Genomic DNA, 23346 nt, shown 5'->3' with positions numbered 1-23346 from the left:
TTGCGTTGAGAGGAAGCTGGGCTCAGTATCGAACATGTTTGCTGCATGAAGTAAAGCTTAAGACACAAATGTAAGGTAGTGAGCTGTATTTCTTTTGAAATGTGATGGTGAACATAATTTGTTGCGTCGTACTAGCAAACAGTTTAATTAAACATGAGCGATGGGCCATTGTAAAATTAATATTTTGGCCGCTTTTTAGCCAGAATTTACGTCCTATAAAAAATAAATAATTAGCGTACTCCTCCTGTTAGGGTTGTCTAAATCTATAAATTATTGTAATTTTGTTTTGACTTCCCACATACGGCTGACCGTCTTTGTTTGTTTGTTAGCACGTAAAGGGGAAAGTTAAAATAGAAGGTTTTATAAATCTCAATTAATTGTTAAACCATCACTCCCAGGGGTTTTGTTGTTTCTAAAAGTGCTTAGCGCGGCCTTTATTTATTTTGAAACTAGGGAATAATGGCATAGACAACACAATATGGCAAGAGGTAATGTATTTATTTTATTACGGTTAAGGCAACATACCACAATTCTGCCTGTTACAATTTAACCTAATTTAGGCTTGTTTTGTTTTACAAAAAAAAACACCTCGGTTTACAAACTCGTGATATCTTCATTCTTTGTCCTTTCCAAATATCATGCTCTATGGAGTGTTCCTTTCCTTTTCCCAATGATCTTACAATACTTGCTTCTGGCAGGACTTTTTTGAACACCGGCTCTTACACATGGGTACGGGTACCTCGACCCGTTCTTGCGGTGGACAACAGCAATTCATCTGGCACATATAGTACTTTTCGGTGCTACTTACGAAGTATGGCGGTTTCGTACAGGAACGCCTTCGGCAGATGGCTGGTAGGTCGTTGAAGAAATCGTAAGACACGTCAGTGTCCTTGTGTTGGTTGAACTCTGGAAGAGGATTATCCATGTCCTGCATGGTTTCCTCTTCTCCTGGATCGGCTGATCGGTAGTCTTCTACATCATTCCACTCTTTAGTGTTTCTATAAAGTTTGGCCCGCGAGGATGTAGCGACGAGCAGGAACACTAGGAGGACTTTAAATGGAAATGTCTGCAATGCAAAAATGAAGAACATTTACGTTAGTCGTTTGTCCCGATTGATTAAGCAACAAGGAAAGCGGAATAAAATGTAATTCGTCTACCTTAATAGTGGCCGCCTGGTACATATTCATATAGTTTCTACTCTCGGTTGCAGTTGTCTTGACAGATCTAGACTGGCAGTGAAAGATCCCTAAAATCAACCGTTTTTATACCTTTATCATTAAGACAGGTGATAAAAAAGTTATACGTGCACGTGGGATCTTATTTGTAAACCTGGCAGGGAGAAAATATAAAATTCTGTTTGCAACTGAATATACAATCAACATCTACTGTTTTACTTTAGCGATTTATTTCAAAATCATAGAAAAAAAATTGTTCCAAATATGATTACTATAAGTGTTTCATTAAAAATGCACGGCCCCTGTTTGATAAATGACATATCAGTCTGACGCCTAGGCGGCAATTAGTTTTTTTCCAGGTGTCCAAGTTTGGAACAACTAATTGCGAGTTAAAAATAATCCTCTATATTTGTTTCCTTCTACTGATCCCGATCATTTGCTTCGCAAAACAATAACTTGTTTTTCATTGCCATTACAAAAACGCTTTCACAATATTTTATAAACAGCATACTAGACGTAATTTGGAATTAATGATGATGTTTAAGTTGAGTAAAAGTGACGTTAAATGGGAACCTAACCATATTAATTTTCTGGTTCTTTTTATTATTATTATTATTATTTTTTTTTTCTTTTCAGACGTGTTTGTGAGGGAATTATATTATGAACGTTTAAATCTAAAAAGGAAATTGAATAATTTGCAATGTGGGTGTAACAGATGTCTTAGAAAAAGACGAATCGTGTTAAAAATCCAACGGAAAAGGCGTTTTGTGTGTATTTAGTATAAATTTAACAAGTAGGTTGTCTGTTTACTGATTCAAACAGTGGCAGTTTGTTTGGTCTACTAAAAGGTTGCCTGTTTTAGTATAGAATGATGCCACCACGTTTTTGAAAGCACGATCAGAATGGAATTCTAAAGATCTTCCACACAAAAATTATTGCGTTACAGTTGAATTTACAAAATCCAAGTTAGCAAAATTATCTCTTACGAAAACAGGTCGTCCCTGTAGCGTAACAAACTGACGCGTGGATTGTTAAGTTGCAGCCATCTGTTCCCACGTCTTCTGTGTACAGTATTCAAATTAGCTAAAGGCTGAGTAGACACGTAAAACGAAAAGATCAAATGTTAGTCCACGCACTTCAGTAAAGGAATCACCTGGTGACTTGTTAGTTTTATTTATAAAATACACATTTATTCCACTTGTCTTGAGGAAGCTAAACAGTAAGGACAGCGCTACGCATTTTTGCATTAACCCCGAGGGTTTTTGTGGATGTAAATTGAGAGCGCCACTGGCAGGTATCTGGATGGAAGCAAATGCTGTATTTGAGTCTGATTGGCACTATCCTGTCAGAAGAACAAAATGGCTTTGTTTTGTTAACTGACACACCGAATCCCATGATTAATGTCGAAGCCCAGGTGTTTGGAGCTTGAAAGACCTATTGATCATACAATTATCCGATCAGTTCCGCGTAAAGAACTTATTTCAGTGCTGCTTCTCCCTTTGCTCTTTTCGAATTATAATAAAATTATCATACTGTACTTATTATATTATGCCGGAGTACATCCATCAAGTGTCTTTATTGCCTTTGCGAACAGGGCTCGGCACATATTTTAGTCTGACTAAGTTTATTTTCCTCGTTGGAAAATTGTAGCATAAAATATTTTCGCAAAGCCTGGCTATAATCATTATTTAATTCTTCCTTTCGAAGTTTCATGGGGAGGATGTATTCCGAAAAGATGAGTTATATAATCACCTGGTTTTCAATGGGAGAAGAATCCTTGGAGGAATTCAACGATTAAGTTCTCGTATACATACAAAGCTAAGATCGGAGCGATCATTATTAACCGATTGTATAAAGATGTTTGTCTGACATCTTAAGTTTCCTCTTAACCGTTAAAAAATTATCAAAAATAAAACAAAGGAAAATTGCATTTTTAGTTAAGGACATTTGATGAGGCCGTCATATTATAACTAACAGAACAGATGTGCTGGATGAAGAGGAAAATGCCGGGTGCAGAAGGTGTTTTTGGGACTTCAATTAAATGAATAGTAACAATAACAATAATTCCACAAGCCTCCTACTTCGGTCCCTGTTCTCTATTTTTTCTGAAAATAATTATTCAATTGTAATTGATGTAATTGATGTAATACTTATATATTTGTATTTTTTTTCTGTAAAGTTATCAAGGCGTGAAATAAAAATCATATTTGGGTTAGTTAATGCAATAAAGGCTAATAATATAATGCAAAGCTAGAGAGGAGAAGATCATCAGACCGCCAACGGACCTCCGTCTTAAATAACATCGGAATAACATAATTACAACCGAACTACAGGCGACCGACCTTAACGTTATATGGGATGATAATTTAGAAATTTTGTGATAACACCACTGGAGAAAGTGAAAAGCTAAGCCGGCTGTAAAATATGCCATAATAAATTAAAAAGCAAACTTTTTGTTTAAATATTCTTCCCAAATTTTTAAAGAGTGTTTTCAAATTTTCGTTGTTGCATTGATATCACAAAATAATTTGGAGTAGAAAAAAAATTCAAGAAACAATGAGTATTTTCCGTTCGTTGTTTTTTGTCTATAAAAAATGCGTTTTGTTTTTGCTGAAGTAAAAATTTAATCTGAAGCCTTATTAACAATGCATGCATGACGTGTAAGTGAAAACTGTTGCATGGAAGAAAGCTTACGAACGAAAGCGATTGATAACATTCAAAAGAATATAACGAGTGATGCACGTTTTGGAATAACACGTTTAAGTTTATATCTAGCGTGATCAAGACAACAAGAATGAATAAAAATAAATGACTTTGCAAACCAGAAGGCAAACGAATAAAAGTGTTATTTTTAATTAATGGCGGAAAACAAACAAAACAGAGGCACAAAACAGAGGCTTTTACTTATTTTATACTTCCCCAGTCAACTGAAATAACTAAATGCCGAGTAGCTAGCTAGTAATAGAAATATTAAAAACAATTAAAATCTTCGAAACACTGGCTCAACAATGCCCGGAAGTCAATTCGTGTTTGACTTCCGCTTTCCATCTGTCTACAGTGAGCAGCGGACAACTAAGAACGTATGATCAATCAATTTAATGGGAACGTGTACACTGAAGCGGTGTGTCTACTGCGATCTTTCTGTATTTCCAATTCAACCCGTTGACTACAAATGCACCACGTTACCTTACCACTAGTGGTCAATGGCCAGTTATAAGCTAGCCTCAATTTAAGTAAAGAAACCAAAATGGCATGCTCTTTGATTCTGTTATTATTTCTTCACAGTTAGCCGTTTCTTCAAGATATGGACTACAAAACAGTGGTATTTTTTTTTGGCGAACGCACGCGGTCTTCAAACGATAGGTCTTCGCGCCTTCCGAGCTGAGAATCGATTTAAGAGAAGAAAAAAAAACCCGGCTGTTTTGTAGTGTATCATAAAGACGGTGAATTGTTTTATTTTTCAGGTTCGCAAAAGTGGCGAGAAAAACGTAAGATAAGGGAAACCTATAAGGGAAAGTCGCCAAAAACACAACTATCAGAAATTTGGCTTGTGACGCAAAGAAACCGCTATTCATCATATTCAAATAGTTTAGTTTATTTACAAAACATCACTACACATGCATACACATGATTAAGAGTTAAATACTCTACAACTTGCCATAATTCATAATTGTACAGAATTATCCTTGGCATACTTTGAATACTCGCTCAGCGATAACGTAGTTCTTTACACTGATAAACATCAGCAAAAGTTTTAAATAAAATATCACAGCACTGATTAACATCAGCAAAATAATTAAAAATGTCACACCTGGTGTATTTTACAAAGGCTTAGCGCCATTTTAACTCTTCTTTTTACAATCTACTGGAAACACTAACGGATCTTCTCTATCCGGTAAGAAGAATACTCTTTTGATTTCCTCGCAACCGTCCGCGCATGTCACCGTTATGACCACCTTCTCATGATCAATCAGCTTGAATTTGTAACCCTTCACGCAGGGGTTCGATTGCGTATCTCTCCTGACCCTCTTTTCTTCGCTGCTCTGTACGACATCGTCAATCTCATATTCTGGGTCACGTGTCATCACTCTAACGGTATCTTCAGTGGGATGATCCGAATCGTTACTTTGCTTGGTGACGTCACCGTTTGGTTGAACACCAGATGGATTGCTTGGAATTGTGGGTTTGCCTTCCGTATATTCATAACAGCAGAACAGCACTAGCAGGACAACCGAGGTTGCGTATAGGAAATCCTGCCAACAGAAATTAAACAAACACACTTACTATATATTAATCTTGTTTAAAAAACAAAGAAAAATGTAAATGGTTTCACACAATCGTACGTCTTGTTTAAATATTCATCTTTAAATTGTCATTGTCTCTCCCCCGTCCCCTGGTAATGCGGCCTCATTAAGTGACTTGTGTTCCCGCAAAATCGGAAACATTCAGCTGCCGAGCCTTTTTCGAACTGGGATTTATGTAGCGTGTTTAGACCTCTAAACCCAGTCTTTCGAAACACTGAAAATCAATAAGGGAAGCACGATTTCTTTGAAAATATCTTTCTTTTAATTTTAGATCAAACAGTTGCAAAAGACAACTCTTCTCAGCGTTCTTCGTGAAAATACTTGTTACAAACATGCCGTTTTGTGTGCTTATTATTTAGCTCGTGAAGGAAGAAACCCGCGTTTTGTTGTTTGCGAGTTCAAGTATCAAGTAGCAAGATACATTACAATCAATTTTTTGGATCATTACTGGCGCAAAAAGAGAGCAAAACATAAAAGCCGTTGCTTTTCTTGCGTTCTCTTTTCGTTTTCTTCCAAAGGAAGAAAATTTACCCCCCAAAACCCAAAGAGACTATAACTCCTTGTGTTTTTAAATAAGAAAAATCCCCTGATCTTGTTAATCAGTAAAAAATAATGTTAACTTACCTTTGATAAAAGCATGGTTAGGATAAAGATAACTGGCTGACTTTAGGCACTCACTGTATTGTGCTTACTTTAACGCTTTGAATTTTCTTGAACAAGACTCTCTTTTATAGCTGTAAGAACGGTAGACCCGACTCGCATGATTGAGAAATATATTTAGGGAATTACGCTTAAGGTCCATTTTAGAAGTTGCGAAAAGTCCTGCTAAACTGTTATTAAATAGTTCCATTGCGTTTGTGGGAGTTTGCTTCCTCTTTTTCAAAAGAATGCGGATTAAACGTTCTCGTTTCAGACGGATAACTGAATCGAGAGTCATTCGTTTGCAAATCATTTAGTTAGTGTTCCCCTTTCTATTTTGGATCCCGTGCCTAATTTTTTGTTAATAAACTGCACTAACCGCTTTTTTTGTTCCAGCGTTCGTTTGCGGTCTTGTGATATCACGTTCAATTACCCTTTTTAATACTTAGCTCCGTAAAATATTCCTTTCAAATCTTTTCAGCACTCTAACTGACGTCAATACGTTAACAATTACTTATTAGTGCAAGTTGATTTGAACAACAAATAAATGGATCATGTGATGTCACTTTGAAGTGGTACTTGGCTCTTCGTAGATTAAATGTTTGAGGAACAGAATAAATAATTTATCTACTAGTTATCAATATCGTGTGATATAGCTATCTCGATAGACACACGTGATATACAGCAAGGGGTGATAATAAGTTTATTTCCTCCTTGTCCGTCCGCTGTGATCGTTAGGGCGAAACCACTGGATTTTGCTTTGAGATCGAACTCAGTTTATGTGGTCATTATCAATGAATCTTCAAACGTTTGACAGTTCACTTGACTGTGAAGCTGTCAAGAAAGGGTGAATGTTTTCCTATGTTAATTTTAAATCGCCAGTGTTACCTCGCTCTGTTAGCTACGCGGAACAACGTTGATTATGTTGCGTAATCATGTTCACCGTTCCATATTATACAACCGGGGTTTTACTGCATGTATATATTTTGGAAGGAAGGTAATATATTTCAACTTCCCACTAAAGATCATTCTTTGTAACTAAATTGCCTGTCATCTTGAAGCTAAGCACTGTAGAGAAACTCGACCTAATTTTGTTAGATTGCCGTTGACTTGACAACTACTGAATAAATGCCGTGTCTGAATGACAGTTCCTTTCTACGTGTTGATTACAAAGAGAAACTGATAGAAGCTATACTCTTCTTGTCTGTTACACGACATTATCTCATGGACAATAGCATAATTTTTTTTATTGTAGGTGGAACATACGCTGTCAATGAGCTTAAATCCGATTTCGGTTCAGTACGAAACACATACATTATACTATCAAGAAGTCCATAAACAAGTGCCATAACAAACTAACAACCTACGTGAACGTTAATGAAATTGATATTACCTCCGATAAGAAAAATTGAGGAAAAAGAAAAAAAAAGGAACATCTCTCCTTCGTGGAAAAAAGTCCCTTTCTTCCATTAACAGTTTAAAAATGGCAACTTAACGCAAACTTCCGCTCCTGCTCTTTATTTAGTGCTTCTGCTTGCATCGAATGCACTCGTGCGTAAACGCATAGCATGAACCTGACTCACTCCAAGCAAGCTATCGACTTCCTTGAATTGCAAGTGTCGAACCTCGGACCGTGTAAACAGGAATCTCGATACCGTGTAACCGGAGTAACAGGTTTATTTCGCTGATTTCGTACTATTCTTTGACGAGTTGACATTAAGATTCTTCCTCGTTTCTCAATCGAGAAAGGAACAGCAAGTAATCGTAACGCATTGTAAGAGTTGAGATCTGAACTATAGCAGCATAGGAAATCCGCGTTTTCGGCTAAAGATCGATGATTCACTGCTGAGAAGATCAAGAGTATCAATTGGTAAGTAAAGAAACCTGACACTTCCGAGCAAACGACATTGATACGAGAAAAGAAAGATGATACGAAAACATTACAAGAAAACGGGCCAATACTCGATTTATCTTCCGGTTGATAGTGGCCTTATTAGCAAGCATCCATTCCGTCGGCCTAAAGTATTTCGGCTTTTTTCATTTTATATATATTCAGCCTGTTGTCGAGACTTCTTCCCTGCTGACTAATAACACCCTTAGAAAGATCAACACCAAGGCGAACCTAACGTTTTTTTGTGGCGACAACACTCTTTTAAAATTTAGAACTAAACGCACGTTCTTTTGAGAACTTCTCCGGAAATGATTGGTTACCAGCTAAGTGCTTTCCCGTGACCGGTTGATTTGTGCACGCCTAGTCCCTCTAATGAACCAGTAAATGTTAACGAGTTTATGACCTGCGAGCAATAAAATGTGAGTTGTCCTATTCTGACAATTCCAGCTTTCTGGTGTGCGCTGCAATTAAGAGCATATTCTTCGTTCGTATTAATTTTCACCCGGACCATTTTTGTTCCCCTTTATTAACATATTTTTCTACTTTAGTATCGCACTGACTTTCGTGTATTGACTGGCGTGGGTTTACTTCCTTTTAGGATTATACACTCTTTTTATTTTATAAGAATCTAGTTTAAAAGAATATCGAGGCTGAAATTTGCGAATTTTTAAAAATATTTTAAGAATAAACCCGAGGCTGCGATTTTGAAAAGAATATAGTTTTGAGTTGAAAATTTGTAAATACAATTAAATATGTTTTTAGTTAAAACAAAATCAGGTATTTTCATTTCCGTCACTGTATCTCTGTGAGGAATGCTTTGTTTAAAGCCAAACTGGCCAAGTGTGGTCTGACGCGACATTTTGATCTTGCATTGCTGGCCAGTGCAACGAAAAGCAATGGTACATGTGCACAATGTAACACGATACAGATCTGGGCACCAAACACCCAATACATGCACAGAAATGTCAAGCAGTATTATCTAAGAATCTTCATAAGAATATTTCCAGCCTAAAATCGGAAGAAAAATAAGAATATTCAGCCTTGATCGTAAAAACAATATTCTTATATAAAAAAAGAGTGTAAAGCTGCTTAATCAGAGATTTTTGTCTTACGCGAGAAAGAAAATGGAAAGTTTGCATTTTACATAACGCTCTATATATGATGCCGGGTTAAATCACCGAGTATGATTTGGATTTTAGTCCGCCTTCACAGAACAGAGAGCAAAAGCTGAAACAAGACAAGATAACGTCTTCCATCCCCGCATTATCGGCTTACGAAAATGACATTTATTCCAATTCTTACATCAGGTGCAAATAAAAAGACAAGTTTTGAAAACACCGGTTACTTTGCACTGTTAACATACAAATTATAGTTCACTTCGAGTCAAGTTTGTCTACAAGCCCTAAAAAAAGTATGTGGGAGGGGAAAGAAGAGATTCACTTTGTGCATGGTTATATACACTCTCATAACGTGTGTGCGTTACAGGTGGGATGAGGTGGTGGAATCTACTAGTTTACCAATTTTATACCCACCTTACCCTTCTGGGTCAGGAGGTTTGAACTGTCCCCTTCCCCTACTATACAACTACAGTTCAGTTGTAAGATTTGTGCCAGAAACTGCAACTGTAATTAAAGTTGTAACTAGTATATACACTCTCATAACGTGTGTGCGTTACCGGTGGGATGAGGTGGTGGAATCTACTAGTTTACCAATTTTATACCCACCTTACCCTTCTGGGTCAGGAGGTTGAACTGTCCCCCTCCCCTACTATACAACTACAGTTCTGTTGTAAGATCTGTGCCAGAAACTGCAACTGTAATTAAAGTTGTAACTAGTATATACACTCTCATAACGTGTGTGCGTTACAGGTGGGATGAAGTGGTGGAATCTACTAGTTTACCAATTTTATACCCACCTTACCCTTCTGGGTCAGGAGGTGTGAACTGTCCCCTTCCCCTACTATACAACTACAGTTCTGTTGTAAGATTTGTGCCAGAAACTGCAACTGTAATTAAAGTTGTAACTAGTATTTGCATTAAATTAGCATTAAAAAAAATCATGCAACTGCAGTAGATACCATTTAATTTGAGAGTTTTCCTTTACATGAACAACACAAACTTGTGCTGTTCGCTTCTTCGCTTTAAGTCAAATATCAAAAGTAATACATTGACATTATATGACGCCTTGGGCATTTTTGGCCGCTGGTTGAAGCCAAGAGGTAAAAGTATCAATAGTCAAAACTAATTTAAGCACTAAAACATATCTCCCTGTAAAAGGTGCTCTTCGAATACAACTCATAGGTATATCTCTTCCAATACAGAGCTGTCCGCTACTTGCTCAAAGTCACATATTGTAAGACCTTGCGCATATTTGGTAACTGGTTGAACGGCAGGAGGTAAAATATCATAAAACTAATAAAATAATTTCTGTATTAAAACCTATCTACCTACAAAAGGTACTCAAAAAATGTAACTTTTGGATAAATCTCTTGTAATATCGCCGAGTGAGGTTTACCAGAGGATTTGATAAAAGGCCTTAATTTATGTTTATATCTATTCTCATAAAATTTCGATTTTGCCGAGTTCAATCCACTTGGCGCAACCACATCAGTACCTTGTATTTTTCAGGTAACTGTTTTTCTTACACACTTCATTCAGTTCAAAACACTAACTAGGCTAAAGTTGAATTATAATGCTTCGTGTACTAAAAATTCTGATTAAACGATTAAAATATAAACCTTAAATTTGCTTAGCGCATGGTATTAATAACAGAATTATTCCCTATTTCAACTCTTATATTTTCATTTTCAGTTTAGATTGTATTTCTACCTACTTTATTTAAACAATTACTAATCCCACATTATTTTAGAGCAGTTTTCAATTGAGTGTCGTAAAACCAAAAACAAAGTAATAACTCTGGCCAATCACAAAGGACACAGACAATCCAGTGAACCAATCAAAACTCGAAGCAAATACATGTAGCCAGCACGCGGCGCGGGAAAACGTGTGCGAGCGAATCACGATTGGTTTTGGTTTTAGTTCTGATTGGCTGAGAAAGTGGTGCGAGATATTTAAGCCAATCACTAAGCGTAGCAATGCACAACCAAAGCAAACGCAATTAACTTTCGACACTCAATTGAAAACCGCTCACTGCAAAATCTCACTGCATAACATGTGACTTTGATCCGCTTGCCGTTTGCACCTTGGACATAATCACTTCTTCTGATAATTCTCCTAACGCTGTTGCGTAAATTGGAACATGCGCAGGCTGGAACGTGTTCAGTTAAGGAATAATCTACTGCATACACTAACACCACTGAAACTGAAACTTAATTTACCCTCGGTATTATGAAGCGTGTTAGGCCTCTAGCAAGTAATGCTAATGAAACCGAGCATTTCACAGTATACAGCACAATGCGCAAAGACCAGACCACAACGCCGGGAACTCCATGCCCTACTCTTTACGATAAGTGTGTGGGTTCTTTTACGTCCCCTGCTGACCATGACACTGAAGATGAAAGAGACGGGACCTAGGGTTTATCGTCCTTATCCGAGAAGACTAGAATATCTTACGATTTGCATATGTCGTTGCAAATGCAGCATATTCTCCTCAGTTACCTTAATACCCTGAGTGTTGGTCCGGTCTGGGAATCGAACCCGAGACCTCCCGCACAGTAGTCCGGCGGTGTACCACCTGCATTACTGTGTCAAAGTGCCTTTCAAAACATAACTTCTTGTAATGTAAGGACGTTGCTACAAATGATGGGCGAATAAACTTGTCAGTCATTAACGGCAAAGGATACGTGAAACGCCTTTTCAACAGTGGACTTGTGCGTGCTTATCTTCCCTTTAGCCATCGGTTTGACGTTTTCACCCACCCATGTGATGAACACAAACTTCACTGTTTGTATGTCATCAACTACATCCCGCTGGGAAAGAAAAAAAAGAAAGTAATGAGTAATCTAAGGATGTCCAAACGTTTCAAACGTGATCATCACACATTTAACCATGATTGTGATTAACTTCAGTCTCCTTCTGTTCTCATCATCGTCAGTCATAAAGGGAGCTTAAGCAAACTATACAACAGGCAACGTAAACGAGAATGTCACCAAACAAAAGTTTTAATGAGCAGAATACTAACTCTGCATGTGAGTTACAAATCTTTGTACATTTTGTGGACGTTGTCTGCTTCGTTTAGAGAACGTGAACGAATTTTTTTATTTCGGGTTTAACGCTCTTTTTACATATTCAGCTGGAGCTAGTTCCTAAAATAATACATACTGAATACATCTGGATAATCGCGAGATTCTCGAGTAAAATATAAATTTTTATTTCACTAGGCGTTGTCCTCGGCGTCGCAGTCGTCATTGCTTAAAGCTCCCTATCACGACGCCGAGAACAACGTCACTTAAAACATTATATGCATCTTACTGACAAAGTGAACGTAATGCCTCACGTGTTCCAAAAGCGAGATCTTGGCTTGGTCATTGCAAAGGGCAGCTTAGAGGCGTACCGAGATGTACTACGCACGTATAGAACCAGTTTGTTTAGCGACGCTTTTCTTTTCTTTTCTTTTCTTGGTTTTCCTAAACTATAGCACCTATTTAAAATTGTTTTTTAGCCTCCAGCTTCCAGACCGGTGTTATTGTAGACGTGCATTCTTTTTTATAATGTGAAAACCATGAAACGCTTATACATATTTATACCTATTGAAACTCTGTAGTTATATCTATTAATCAACTTTGGCCTGCCATTAACACAACAGCGTGATAATAATACCCACCACTCTGAGCAAAGCATAGGCTACCAAATCACTTTCCAGTAACGCAACGATCCCGCTCAGTCCATCTGTGCCTTTGCCAGTCAGAACGATGGGCTTTTTGGGATTTTTTTCTCCATAGGAACCAACACACCTACAGTAACAAAGTGTAAAAGGATAAAAATTAATGGCGAGGAAACAGTAGAGCGGGTTTCACTTGAGTGTCGAGTGTAAATTGCGTTTGCTTTGGATTTGCATTACTACGCTTGGTGATTGGCTTAAAAATCTCGCGCCACTTTCTCAGCCAATCAGAACTAAAACCAAATCCAATCGTGACTCGCTCGCGCACGTTTTCCCGCGCTTCGTGCCAGCCATATGTATTTGCTTCGAGTTTTGATTGGTTCACTGGATTGTCTGTGTCCTTTGTGATTGGCCAGAGTAATTACTTTGGTTTTGGTTTTACGACACTCAATTGAAAACCGCTCTAAAAGGTTACTATACGCATTTACACAACTACGCTCAAGGTACTTTAATATCACGATGATATCATTTTTACCAGTTGGTCGGCGTATCATCACTCCGTACGTCAGCTATCGCCTCAGTTACAGCATCGTCAATGTTGACAGCCACTTCAAGAAAATGTTTGAAACAAGCAATTAATTCCTGGAGTGAACTCTTTTCTTTTTATTTTATACAATTCATGGCAAAACAACAACAACAAACTATGCAATAATAATATAAGAACAGAGCTATGGCGAATTGGAAATGGGCATGGAGATGTTGTGGATTAATTTAATATTTGGTTCAAAATTTTTCAAACCAGTTTGAATTTTATTTTTCATTGTCTCATATTCATTATCAAAATCTGAAACAAAGGGAAATAAAAATCAAACTGGCTTGTAAAATTCTAAACCAAAGATAAAATAAGACAATGTAACAGTGTATGTACATGTAGCCTAGGGGGAAGCGGTAGCCTTATGGATAGCACGCTGGACTCTGGATTGAGGAGTCCAGGTTCAAGCCCTCGCTGGGGTCACTACATTGTGTTCTTGGGCAAAACACTTTACTCTCATCCAGTAGTGCTTCTCTCCACTCAGGTGTATTTAAATAGGTAATGGCGAATTATTGCTGGGGGTTACCCTGCGATGGACTAGCATCCCATCCAGGGGGGAGTAGAAATACCCCTTGTCGCTTAATGCTACAGAAACCCAGATAAGCTCTGACAAGATGAGCCACTAGGCTCGAAGCAGTATTTTATACCTTATTTGAAAGAAGCATGTCACTAACATGTTCATTAAACACTGAACAAGATAAACTTTTAAAGAAGATAAACTTTACTAACCAGCACCAGGAGTTTGGAAACTACTCTGTTTCTTTCCTGTTTTAATAACATTACTGCTACTAGTAAAACCACGATCCTGTTACAGAACAACAAGAATTAGGCAATAATGATTCATTTTTGCGTGCAGCATGCAAAATACTTCCAGATACATGTACACACACAAAGTCATATACATGTATCATGCTCATCGTCATTTTAAAAATAGTTTTGACCCTTTAAGTCTCAAGAGCGATCAAAATACAATTGCTCCTACATGTACACTTGCCTACAAGTCGAGCTCACAGGGCACATAACTCTTCTACTACAAAACTGGAAACGAGAAGCGAATGACTCTGAGAAAGTTAATATCAATACTTAATCAAGAGAAAAGGGTATGAAAATTAAAATAATTATCATCAAAGTTAACTGATTCTTAATTAAATTCTCTCTAAATTAAATTCTCTCTATTTGGATGCAAACCCAAACACTGGGCAAGAGGATGAGTATTTTGTCAGGATATTCAGTAGTCATAAATGACTATAACATCGCACTTACTTGTCTTTGGGCAGCATCTGTGACATCAAGTACTTTGTTTGTTCGTCCACTGAAAGGCAATGAGTAAATACACATACATCATTATCATCATCATCATCATCATCATCGTCATCATCATCATTAATTTTATCCAAGTTAATTGATCTACGAGACACTGACAAATCACGATTTTTTGCGAAAACTGAGTTCAAGAATTGTTTTATCATTCAAGCACTAAATTTGTTTCACACAAGTACCTTCGGAAACTTAACTGATGTGGAAACTGCACTATTTCTTGCTGAATTAATGCAAATGAAAGCCTATTTTTTTAAGACCTAAAAAAATACTTGACAGATCCCTTGACCCAAAAAAATACTGAGTGTGTAAATTTTCAACCCCAAAAATATGTCAGACCCCCCCCCCCTCCCCTCCCCCCCCCGCCCCCCACTGGAAAACAAACCAGCCCTGGTGGGTAGAGAGAGGTACTGGGTAGGCAATGTGAGAAAGAAACCTGTGTTGGACTGAGAATAGTGATACAAACATGACAGATAACAAAAAATCCTGCACATTGATGGAACTCTACTGACATGTCCATTCTGTTAGCAGGTACTGGTGAAGGTGCAAGGATGGAGGAGGGAGCGGGAGGAGGGGGGGGGGGGAGGTGGCACACACTATCATGCATTACTGACAGGGCATTTAAAATCACCTTGTGTCTGAAAGCAACTTCAACATCTCCTCCTTTGACAAATCTGCTCTCTGCGCAGTCTCAATCACACAGTGACTGGGCTATAAAAAAATATAACAGTTCTTCAGATGTGTGACAAGTTAGTCATTTCTCTGCTGGATTGCTCTGCCATCATTCATAACAATTATTTAAGTCTTAAAGTAGTACAGTTACACCTATTTAACAATTTTTGGACACCATTGTAGGGGCAGAGATGAGTGTCTGTGTTATTGAGGTGTCCTATAAGTCGAGATTATATGAATTCTGGTTTCTAGTATATGGAGGTGAACCCCGGGAGGTGAACATGAGAATTATTCAAACCTATCATTTATAATTTCTTTTATCATAATCTGGTAAAAATTGAACTGGTTTCAAACCAAAATCCAATAATAATAATAATAATAATAATAATAATAATAATAATAATAATAATAATAATAATAATAATTTTAAATATTAAAACACTTTATTAACCAATTTCTAAAAGAATTACAATGATTTGACTATTCGAATAAGAAACTTTATATATAAACATATTATTTACATAATAATATTATTATAATAATAATAATAATAATAATAATAATAATAATAATAATAATAATAATAATAATAATAATAACATATTTATATAGCACCAATAAATATTGTTATCAATAAAACCTCAAGATAATTTATACACGGCTGTTCAGTATTTGTTTAACTACCGGCAACTGATTTACATGAATGGGCTAAGATTTAATTAAATTATTATTTTTTTGTATCTTCTACCTGAAAGTGCTCCTGCACGCTGCCATGAACCACACCAAACTTGCCCTTCTTAGTAAACGGAACACTTTCTCCCACCCAGTGGACATAAACAAATTTTACAGTTTTCTCCACATAGTTGTCTACTGACTCTTCCAAACGAACTGTGAACATTGAAAGGAGAACAAAACGTCAAAGGTTAAGTGATTTGAGTTAACGACAAGAAAACAAAGAAACTTATATATTGCTTGATTAACTTTTGCAAGACTGATTGAAGAAAAAATTGCAGTTCACTTTCTTTCCAGGAACACACATTACCCATCTTTCATCATCCTTGCATGGTTATTTCCGATCATTATGAAATGTACATGTAAACCTGAAAGTACCAAGAAACTTGCATACTGGCAGGGCTGCAAATAATTTTTTCACTTGAAAGGACATATGTCTTACCAAGACACCATCATGGTCAGACAAAACAAAATTTTGGTCGGACAGGCACATGACTGAAATCAAAAGGATTAATTTTATTAATTGTTGCCTTAAAATGATTTACTGTCAAAAAATGTCTGGACATACTGTCTGACCACACTTCGGATTACGTCGGACATAAACAAATTTTGGTCGGCCGATATCCGATGACCCACTGGTTTTTGCAGCCCTATACTGGTCTTGGAATAAGTTCATTGGTACATGTAGCTTACCTAACCCATACATGACTTCATCATCTTGCAATGCACCTGACATTTCATCAGCACCTCCAGTTCCCTTGTCTTTGCAGTAGACAACGTTGGGGTTACCTTCCCAATGTGCAGCCAGCATCCTGCAGAGATACATGTATTTCACAAGTATTCCATGAACACATAATGGACATTACATGGAAGATTGCCAATGATACACATTAAAGACTGATGGCTATAATCATCTCCTGTCTAATAAGCATGAGTGGAATGCCCTAGAATAATAGCTATCCGTCAATTAATCTCCCCATACTGAATACAGTGTAACTGCCCCTTTTGATTGAAGAATTTGAAACAACTGGCTGCGCCTAACTCAAATCATTCTCCCCAGCTCCCACTCCCACCCCACGCCCTCACCACACCACCTGTCCCGTGGCCTTCACTGAAAAAGCAATCCTCTTTCTCTCAGACTCCACTTTCTTTTACCCTCTCAGAGAGAAATGACTTGAGCTTTGATGCCAAGGATATTAACACTCAAAATAAAATAATCAAAGAAACTTGCCTTATTAAAATGCATGCCCTGGGAGCTTTTTTAAGGATTTAAGGTACACTGTATTTATTAGTGTTTGTTTTTTTATAGTTTGATGTTTGTTGTATATAAAATTTTGTGAGTTAAATTCCAACCAGTCAATTACCAAGGACCTGGCCGGGGCACTGCGTTGTGTTCTTAGGCAAGACACTTTACTGTGTCTCTCACTTCACAGAATAGCTTTGATATGTTTCATTCAAGGTTTGAGGATAATTACTTAAGTGTAAATGAGGCAAAAACCAAAGTGTTATCATTGGGCGACAATCCAACACATATCCAGCTTTTTGCAGATCCTACCAAGCCACCCTTGGATGTAGTTAAAGAATTAAAACTCTTGGGCTTAACTATAGACAGCTCATTAACTTACAAGGCCCATGTTAAATCTGTATACATGTGATAAAGTCAATGCTAAAGTTGCTGCTCTTAGGAGGGTACGAAAGTTTATACCTGCTGATGTGATGATCAATATTTACAAGGCCTTCATCTTACCACATTTGGAATACTGCGCACCTGTTTTAGTGGGACTTTCATGTGGACTTTCATGTGGACTCTCTTTGTATTTTTTTTCTCTCTGTTTTGACTAAGGGTAAATTTCTCTGTGAATTAGGACAGTGCTTATTTTTTTTTGGTGTTATTTGATTTAGATGCCTTTGTAGTTTTCAACTGCTAAATTAAAACGTATTATTCGGATACGAGGTTTTAAAGTGTGTACAGATAGATTCTCTGCACAAATTGAAGCGTTTTGCGAAGCGCTGTTATTTTCGCAAAACATTTAACTGTTGCTATGTCTGGGACATGCATGTCTTGATAGGTTGGAGTTTTAATCTGACACTGCTTTCAACGTTTCGACGTCGAATTCTTTAATATATTTTCTCTGTCGCGAAATTTTAATTATTTCCTAGTAAAAGGCAGATGTTAGGGGATATTAAAAATTTCAACACGCAATAGCCATGCTTTTAAGTATAGGATGCCAAAAGTTTGTAAGGACGTTTTTAAGTTTTCTTTTTTCCCTAGATCAATAACAGAATGGAACTTGCTGCCCGCTGACTTAGTGAATTGCAAGTCATTATCGAATTTTAAATTAAATTTAGGGAAGCATGTAAACAAGTAAATTGTAACTAAGTATTTTTATATCTTATTTATACATGTACATTTTGTTTTTGTTATTTTGTACTCTTATAGTTGATGTGATGTCTTAAACGATGTTATCAACTTAATAAATGTAGATGTAGATGTAGATGTAGACTTTCTAACAAGCTAGAATTTACTAATCAGTTTGCTATCAGAACACTAATGAATCTGCCCAAGACAACTCCATATGGCGATCTACTTAAGATGGTAAACATTAAGTTCCTGGAGCATCGCAGATACACGCAAGCCCTAATCCTTCTTTTTAAATCTCTATTTATTACGGGGCCAAGCTACATCAAGGAATTGTTCTCATTGCGTTCTAGCAATTATGATCTAAGAGGCTATTGTAAGCTTAATCAGCCTGCTTTTAAATCAAAGTTTTTACATAAATCTTATCGCTACATAACTTCACGTTTATGGAACAACTTTCCTGACAATATAAGAGGAGCGTCCTCTCTTAGAATTTTTAAAAATTTACTGAACAATGTTAACCTGACCACCGAGGCCAACTGCTGCTGTAATCTTTGTATCGATTACTTTACATTTTTAAATTTTATTGTCTACGTAGTTTTTAAATTTTTATAGTCTAGTTTTTAAATTTTAAATTTTACAGTCTAATTTTTGTATTTTAATTTATTGAATATAGATAATCATATTTAAATTTTTTACATTGTAACTTTTAGAATACATGTTCACTTTTAAACGAGCCCCAGGCTCATTGGTGACATGTGTTTAAATAAAGTACTACTACTACTACTACTACTACTACTACTACTACTACTACTACTACTACTACTACTACTACTACTACTACTACTACTACTACTACTGTACTACTCTCTTCATGTCACCCAGGTGTATGGGCAACAGTGAATTTACTGCTGGGGGTTAGCCCTGTGATAGACTAGCATCCCATCCAGGGGGAGTAGAAATACTCCTAGCCACTTCATGCGACAGAAACCGGGATAAGCTCTGGCCTGATGAGCCACTTGGCTTGAAAGCAGGATTTGCCTTTTACCAATTGCCAAACTACATGTAAACCAGGCTCATTCGAACAACTAAACTTAGAACAGTATGCAAAGCATTGTACTGTACTGTTGAATGATACTCTTGGATGATACCATATTAGTTCTGCTTGTCAACGAAAATTGTGTTTTGCCAAGATGGAACACATAATACTGAATAAATTCTTTGAACACTAACTTGTCCTCATGTAACAGAACACAGCATGGTTTTACTAAGAGTTTGTAATTCACAGCTATATTTCAGTTCAAGTACTCACAAAATAATGTTTTAATTAACTATACTCTTAAATGTTCAAAAGGATGAATTAATACCTTTATACAGATTTGATGCTTAGAACTACATGACAAAGCCTTTAGAAAGCACAGATTTTATCCGGTACACACTTTCTAGGGCTGTTTTGTATATATACATATATTTATACCATGCCATAGAAAATACAGCCAATCAGAATACAGGAAAGCCGTTGTATATTCGACGGTTTTCAACCCAACCTTCCCATCGTGCGCTGCGATCTTATTCTCGATGAAATTTAGTGAGCGCATTTTTTATGGCATGGTATAAAATAGTTACACAACACTTTCTTGTGGTATACTTAACAATTATACTGCGAAATCGTGCGGAATATCGCCTGATACTTGGCTAAATTCAGACGATATTCCGCAAGATTGAGCAGGATAATTGTTTTATTATTCAACAAATTGTCAACGAAACACATTTTGCAGATAGAAAAACTGTATTTATGCAGCGCTTTACAAGATTTCGGACGAATCTTCACAACCTACGTATATTTAACAATTATCCTGCGAAATCGCGCGGAATATCGCCTGATACTTAGCCGACGAGGCCGTAGGCCGAGTTGGCTAAAATCAGACGATATTCCGCAAGATTGAGCAGGATAATTGTTTTATTATTCAACAAATTGTCAACGAAACACATTTTGCACATAGGAAAACTGTAATTGTGCCGCGCTTTACAAGATTTCGGACGAATCTTCGCAACCTACGAATATCGCAGGATATCTGTTATGTACGGATGACAGATATCGTTAACATTTTGACCATATATGGGCAGCGCGCGCATCTGTTGAATAATAACACAGGATATCTGTTATGTACGAATGACAGATAACGTTTACATTTTGACCATATATGGGCAGCGCGCGCATGTGTTGAATAATAATATGGAATATCCCACTTGTCACTTGTATTTTCTTTGTATACACACTCGCCTAAAGGCTCGTGTGTATACCGAGAAAATACAAGTGACTCGTGGGATATTCCATAGTATACCACTCGAAAGCGTTGCATAACTAGTATGTAGTATATAAACATTAAAATTTTTATATTCAGATACTCCTGCCACATGTTCATGTTGTATTGTTTACAATATACGTAAGGCTTTCTTACGACACTCACGCAATCTCCTTACAACATATTTCAAACGATTTTAATTCTTTCCAACCGGAAATATACAAACTATTTGCCTGAATTAATCCAGAAAATAAACGGCAAAAAATATCATTGATAAGAACAGCTACAAGCTTACTCATAGTTTATTAAACGCCTATAAACAGCGTATTTAATATTGCTTGGGCTTGCGTACAATGCCATTTTTATAAACATTTCCTTACCAATTCGTAGGTGACTCGTCACTTCTCACTTCTGACATTGCGTCCTTGAAGGAACCTTCATCCCTGATTTCTACTTGAGTTGACATATTCTCGAGCTGGAATGATATGAAATCAAAAACTTAAAGATTGAACAGATGTTGAAAACAACAGATCAAGTAGTCAAATTCAAGGCCATTCAGAAAGGATCCATATGGTTGCCTTCCTTAGCACAATAGTGAGTTTCAAACAGTCATAATGGGTTTCAGATGCTTCTTAAATGAGCAAAGAATATGTAAATCTTGCAGAAGAGCTTAGAAGCATAACAACTCACCAATTTCCGTCGAGGAATGCAAAGAGCAGAAAAGGCGAGTACCACTTCGAGCACCACACAATGAAAAGAAATAACAGCAGGGGGCCTGGGACTAAGAAGTTCAGCGGAAGTGAAAATGCTCAAACACTCCTCTTCCGGTATGTCATGTGTCACGCAGTTTGTCCCGCATTTCTGCACGCGGACAGTAATGCGTGTGTACATGTATATTATTTGACAGGCATACGTCAATCGTAGGCTAGCTGAACGGTCGCTTTTTGTCCTGTTTTACTCTTTATTTTTCGATGGTTTGATTCACTAATTCTTGTTTTACTTTTTTTCTTCTGTTCTAAAAAAAAAAAACATTTGGATAGCAGCTTCTAAAGCGGTTGACAGCAGCTTTTAAAATCACCGAATCGTCTGCACATGTCTAGCCTGCGGGGTTTTGTTCGTCTGCAACGCAGGCTACACATGTCTGGACAGTGATACTCGAACTCAGATAAGTATAGTTCGTTTTCCGTCATTCCGTAATTCATTCATTCAGTCAGTCAGTCAGTCAGTCAGTCAGTCAGTCTGGTCAGTCAGTCAGTCAGTCAGTCAGTCAGTCAGTCGGTCGGTCGGTCGGTCGGTCGGTCGGTCGGTCAGTCAGTCTCGGGGAAGTGATCACGCCATCAATAGCTGGTTTTCACTGTCACGCAAGTAACCATACTGTCACGTGGTGCAAAAATAAATCCAAAGCTATTGAGTAAAAAAAATCAAGAATACTACAGGTGGTAGAAAATTACTAGATTGTCTACGTGTCCAAGTCTGAGGTCTGTACGGTATTCCGTACTCGCACGGTTATCCGTTAAAATGTTCCACGCAAATTTAGAGAGCACAGTATGGAAATTCCATGCAGGAGTCCGTGTGAATAGGCTTTGGTAGATTGTGCTAGCATAATTTTTGGCATAATTGGAGCTAAAAAGCATAATTTGTGAAACGAGCACTGCCACGGCATAATTAGCAATTTTTAGCACTTTTTGGAGCATAAATTCATAAAATTTAGTAAATATGGTGTACTTTCTACAGAAATAAATTAAATTTTGGTAGTTTGTTCTTGCAATGCGTGTTTTAGCTATACAATTGTGATTGTTTAGTCGTTGGAGGCATTTTACAAACGGTTCAGAGATGCGAGCAGCTAATTTGGACAGCTGACGGCCGAGACAAACTGCCATAAAACACAAATAAATTTACAACAACAGTTTATTTGAAAAACATCATAATTTGGTGTCGTTATTGCGCACCTCTATGTACAGAATCTACGTCATTTTGTGAGCATAATTTCGGAAATCAGAAGCATAATTTGTGAATTCTGGCATAATTTTTGCATAATTTGGCAAAATTTTGAGCACTGCTAGTAGCGTAATATGCCACTTTTAGGAGCACAATCTACCAAAGCCTACGTGTGAAGGGGCACCAAGATGGCCGCCGGAAATCAATGAAACCATCTGGCATTCACTTCTGCTATAAAAAGCGGTCAGTTCACCTTCGTGAATACGTAAACACTTACATAAACACTTCTTGTAAAACCTCAATTGTTCAGATCGTTAAAAATCGCAGGATGAGGCATTTTTAAGTAAACGTGACAGCCTACAGGCGGCCATTCTGATGTCGTGTGGCGCAAAACTCAGAAATTCAAAATTTATCTTAAAGACGGCGGATGCTATCAAGCTAAAAAACCTTTAATAAGATATAAATCAAGGACGTCTAATCGCCAGTGAAGGGTAAAAAAAGTCAGGGTACTCGCGATTCTGGATTTTCCAATTTTGATGACGTCACATAAAAACCAAGAATTGACACCTGTTCCCCCGACTGAGGCAGGCAGTCAGGCAGGCAGGCAGGCAGGCAGGCAGCCACCAGCCAGCCAGCCAGCCA

The 23346-nt window shown here is 37.3% G+C and overlaps 3 protein-coding genes across 4 annotated transcripts; all 3 read right to left on the bottom strand.

Moving 5' to 3' along the window:
* Positions 1-562: 562 nt before the first annotated feature.
* LOC144665893 (uncharacterized) lies at positions 563-3059 on the bottom strand. Of its 2 annotated transcripts, XM_078527184.1 has the most exons (3): positions 2162-3059; positions 1158-1224; positions 563-1066 (listed from the first exon to the last, which is right to left on the bottom strand). In XM_078527184.1, exons 2-3 carry the CDS (start codon positions 1185-1187, stop codon positions 677-679), a joined length of 420 nt encoding a protein of 139 aa, XP_078383310.1. In that variant the 5' UTR covers positions 1188-1224; positions 2162-3059; the 3' UTR covers positions 563-676. The 2 variants fall into 2 exon arrangements, with proteins under 2 accessions (XP_078383310.1, XP_078383304.1); XM_078527178.1 differs by lacking the exon at positions 2162-3059 and having other exon boundaries at positions 1158-1779.
* A 1942-nt stretch (positions 3060-5001) lies between these two features.
* LOC144665883 (uncharacterized) lies at positions 5002-7664 on the bottom strand. The gene is made up of 2 exons (XM_078527168.1): positions 6104-7664; positions 5002-5428 (listed from the first exon to the last, which is right to left on the bottom strand). Exons 1-2 carry the CDS (start codon positions 6116-6118, stop codon positions 5018-5020), a joined length of 426 nt encoding a protein of 141 aa, XP_078383294.1. The 5' UTR covers positions 6119-7664; the 3' UTR covers positions 5002-5017.
* Positions 7665-10074: 2410 nt separating this feature from the next.
* On the bottom strand, positions 10075-21539 carry LOC144665761 (uncharacterized). Its single transcript, XM_078527060.1, has 12 exons — positions 21457-21539; positions 21147-21241; positions 16795-16913; positions 16118-16257; positions 15329-15408; positions 14644-14692; positions 14110-14185; positions 13324-13396; positions 12792-12921; positions 11812-11937; positions 11167-11276; positions 10075-10876 (listed from the first exon to the last, which is right to left on the bottom strand). Exons 2-11 carry the CDS (start codon positions 21230-21232, stop codon positions 11169-11171), a joined length of 987 nt encoding a protein of 328 aa, XP_078383186.1. The 5' UTR covers positions 21233-21241; positions 21457-21539; the 3' UTR covers positions 10075-10876; positions 11167-11168.
* Positions 21540-23346: the final 1807 nt, after the last annotated feature.

The sequence above is a fragment of the Oculina patagonica genome, chromosome 1 (genome assembly GCF_052425735.1).
Source record: "Oculina patagonica isolate OP01 chromosome 1, crgOcupat, whole genome shotgun sequence".
NCBI lineage: Eukaryota > Metazoa > Cnidaria > Anthozoa > Scleractinia > Oculinidae > Oculina > Oculina patagonica.
This window is presented reverse-complemented; position numbering and strand designations above follow the sequence as displayed.

Bases quoted from the DNA above. Each gene is read 5' to 3' on its own strand.
- LOC144665893 (XM_078527184.1), bottom strand. From the start codon at position 1,187: ATGAATATGTACCAGGCGGCCACTATTAAG. The intron at 1,067-1,157 runs GTAGACGAATTA...TTTGCATTGCAG, and splicing joins ACCAGGCGGCCACTATTAAG to ACATTTCCATTTAAAGTCCT.
- LOC144665761 (XM_078527060.1), bottom strand. From the start codon at position 21,232: ATGTCAACTCAAGTAGAAATCAGGGATGAAGGTTCCTTCAAGGACGCA. The intron at 14,693-15,328 runs GTGATTTTAAAT...ATTGCCTTTCAG, and splicing joins AAGTTGCTTTCAGACACAAG to TGGACGAACAAACAAAGTAC. The intron at 13,397-14,109 runs GTTAGTAAAGTT...ATTTTCTTGAAG, and splicing joins TTTCCAAACTCCTGGTGCTG to TGGCTGTCAACATTGACGAT.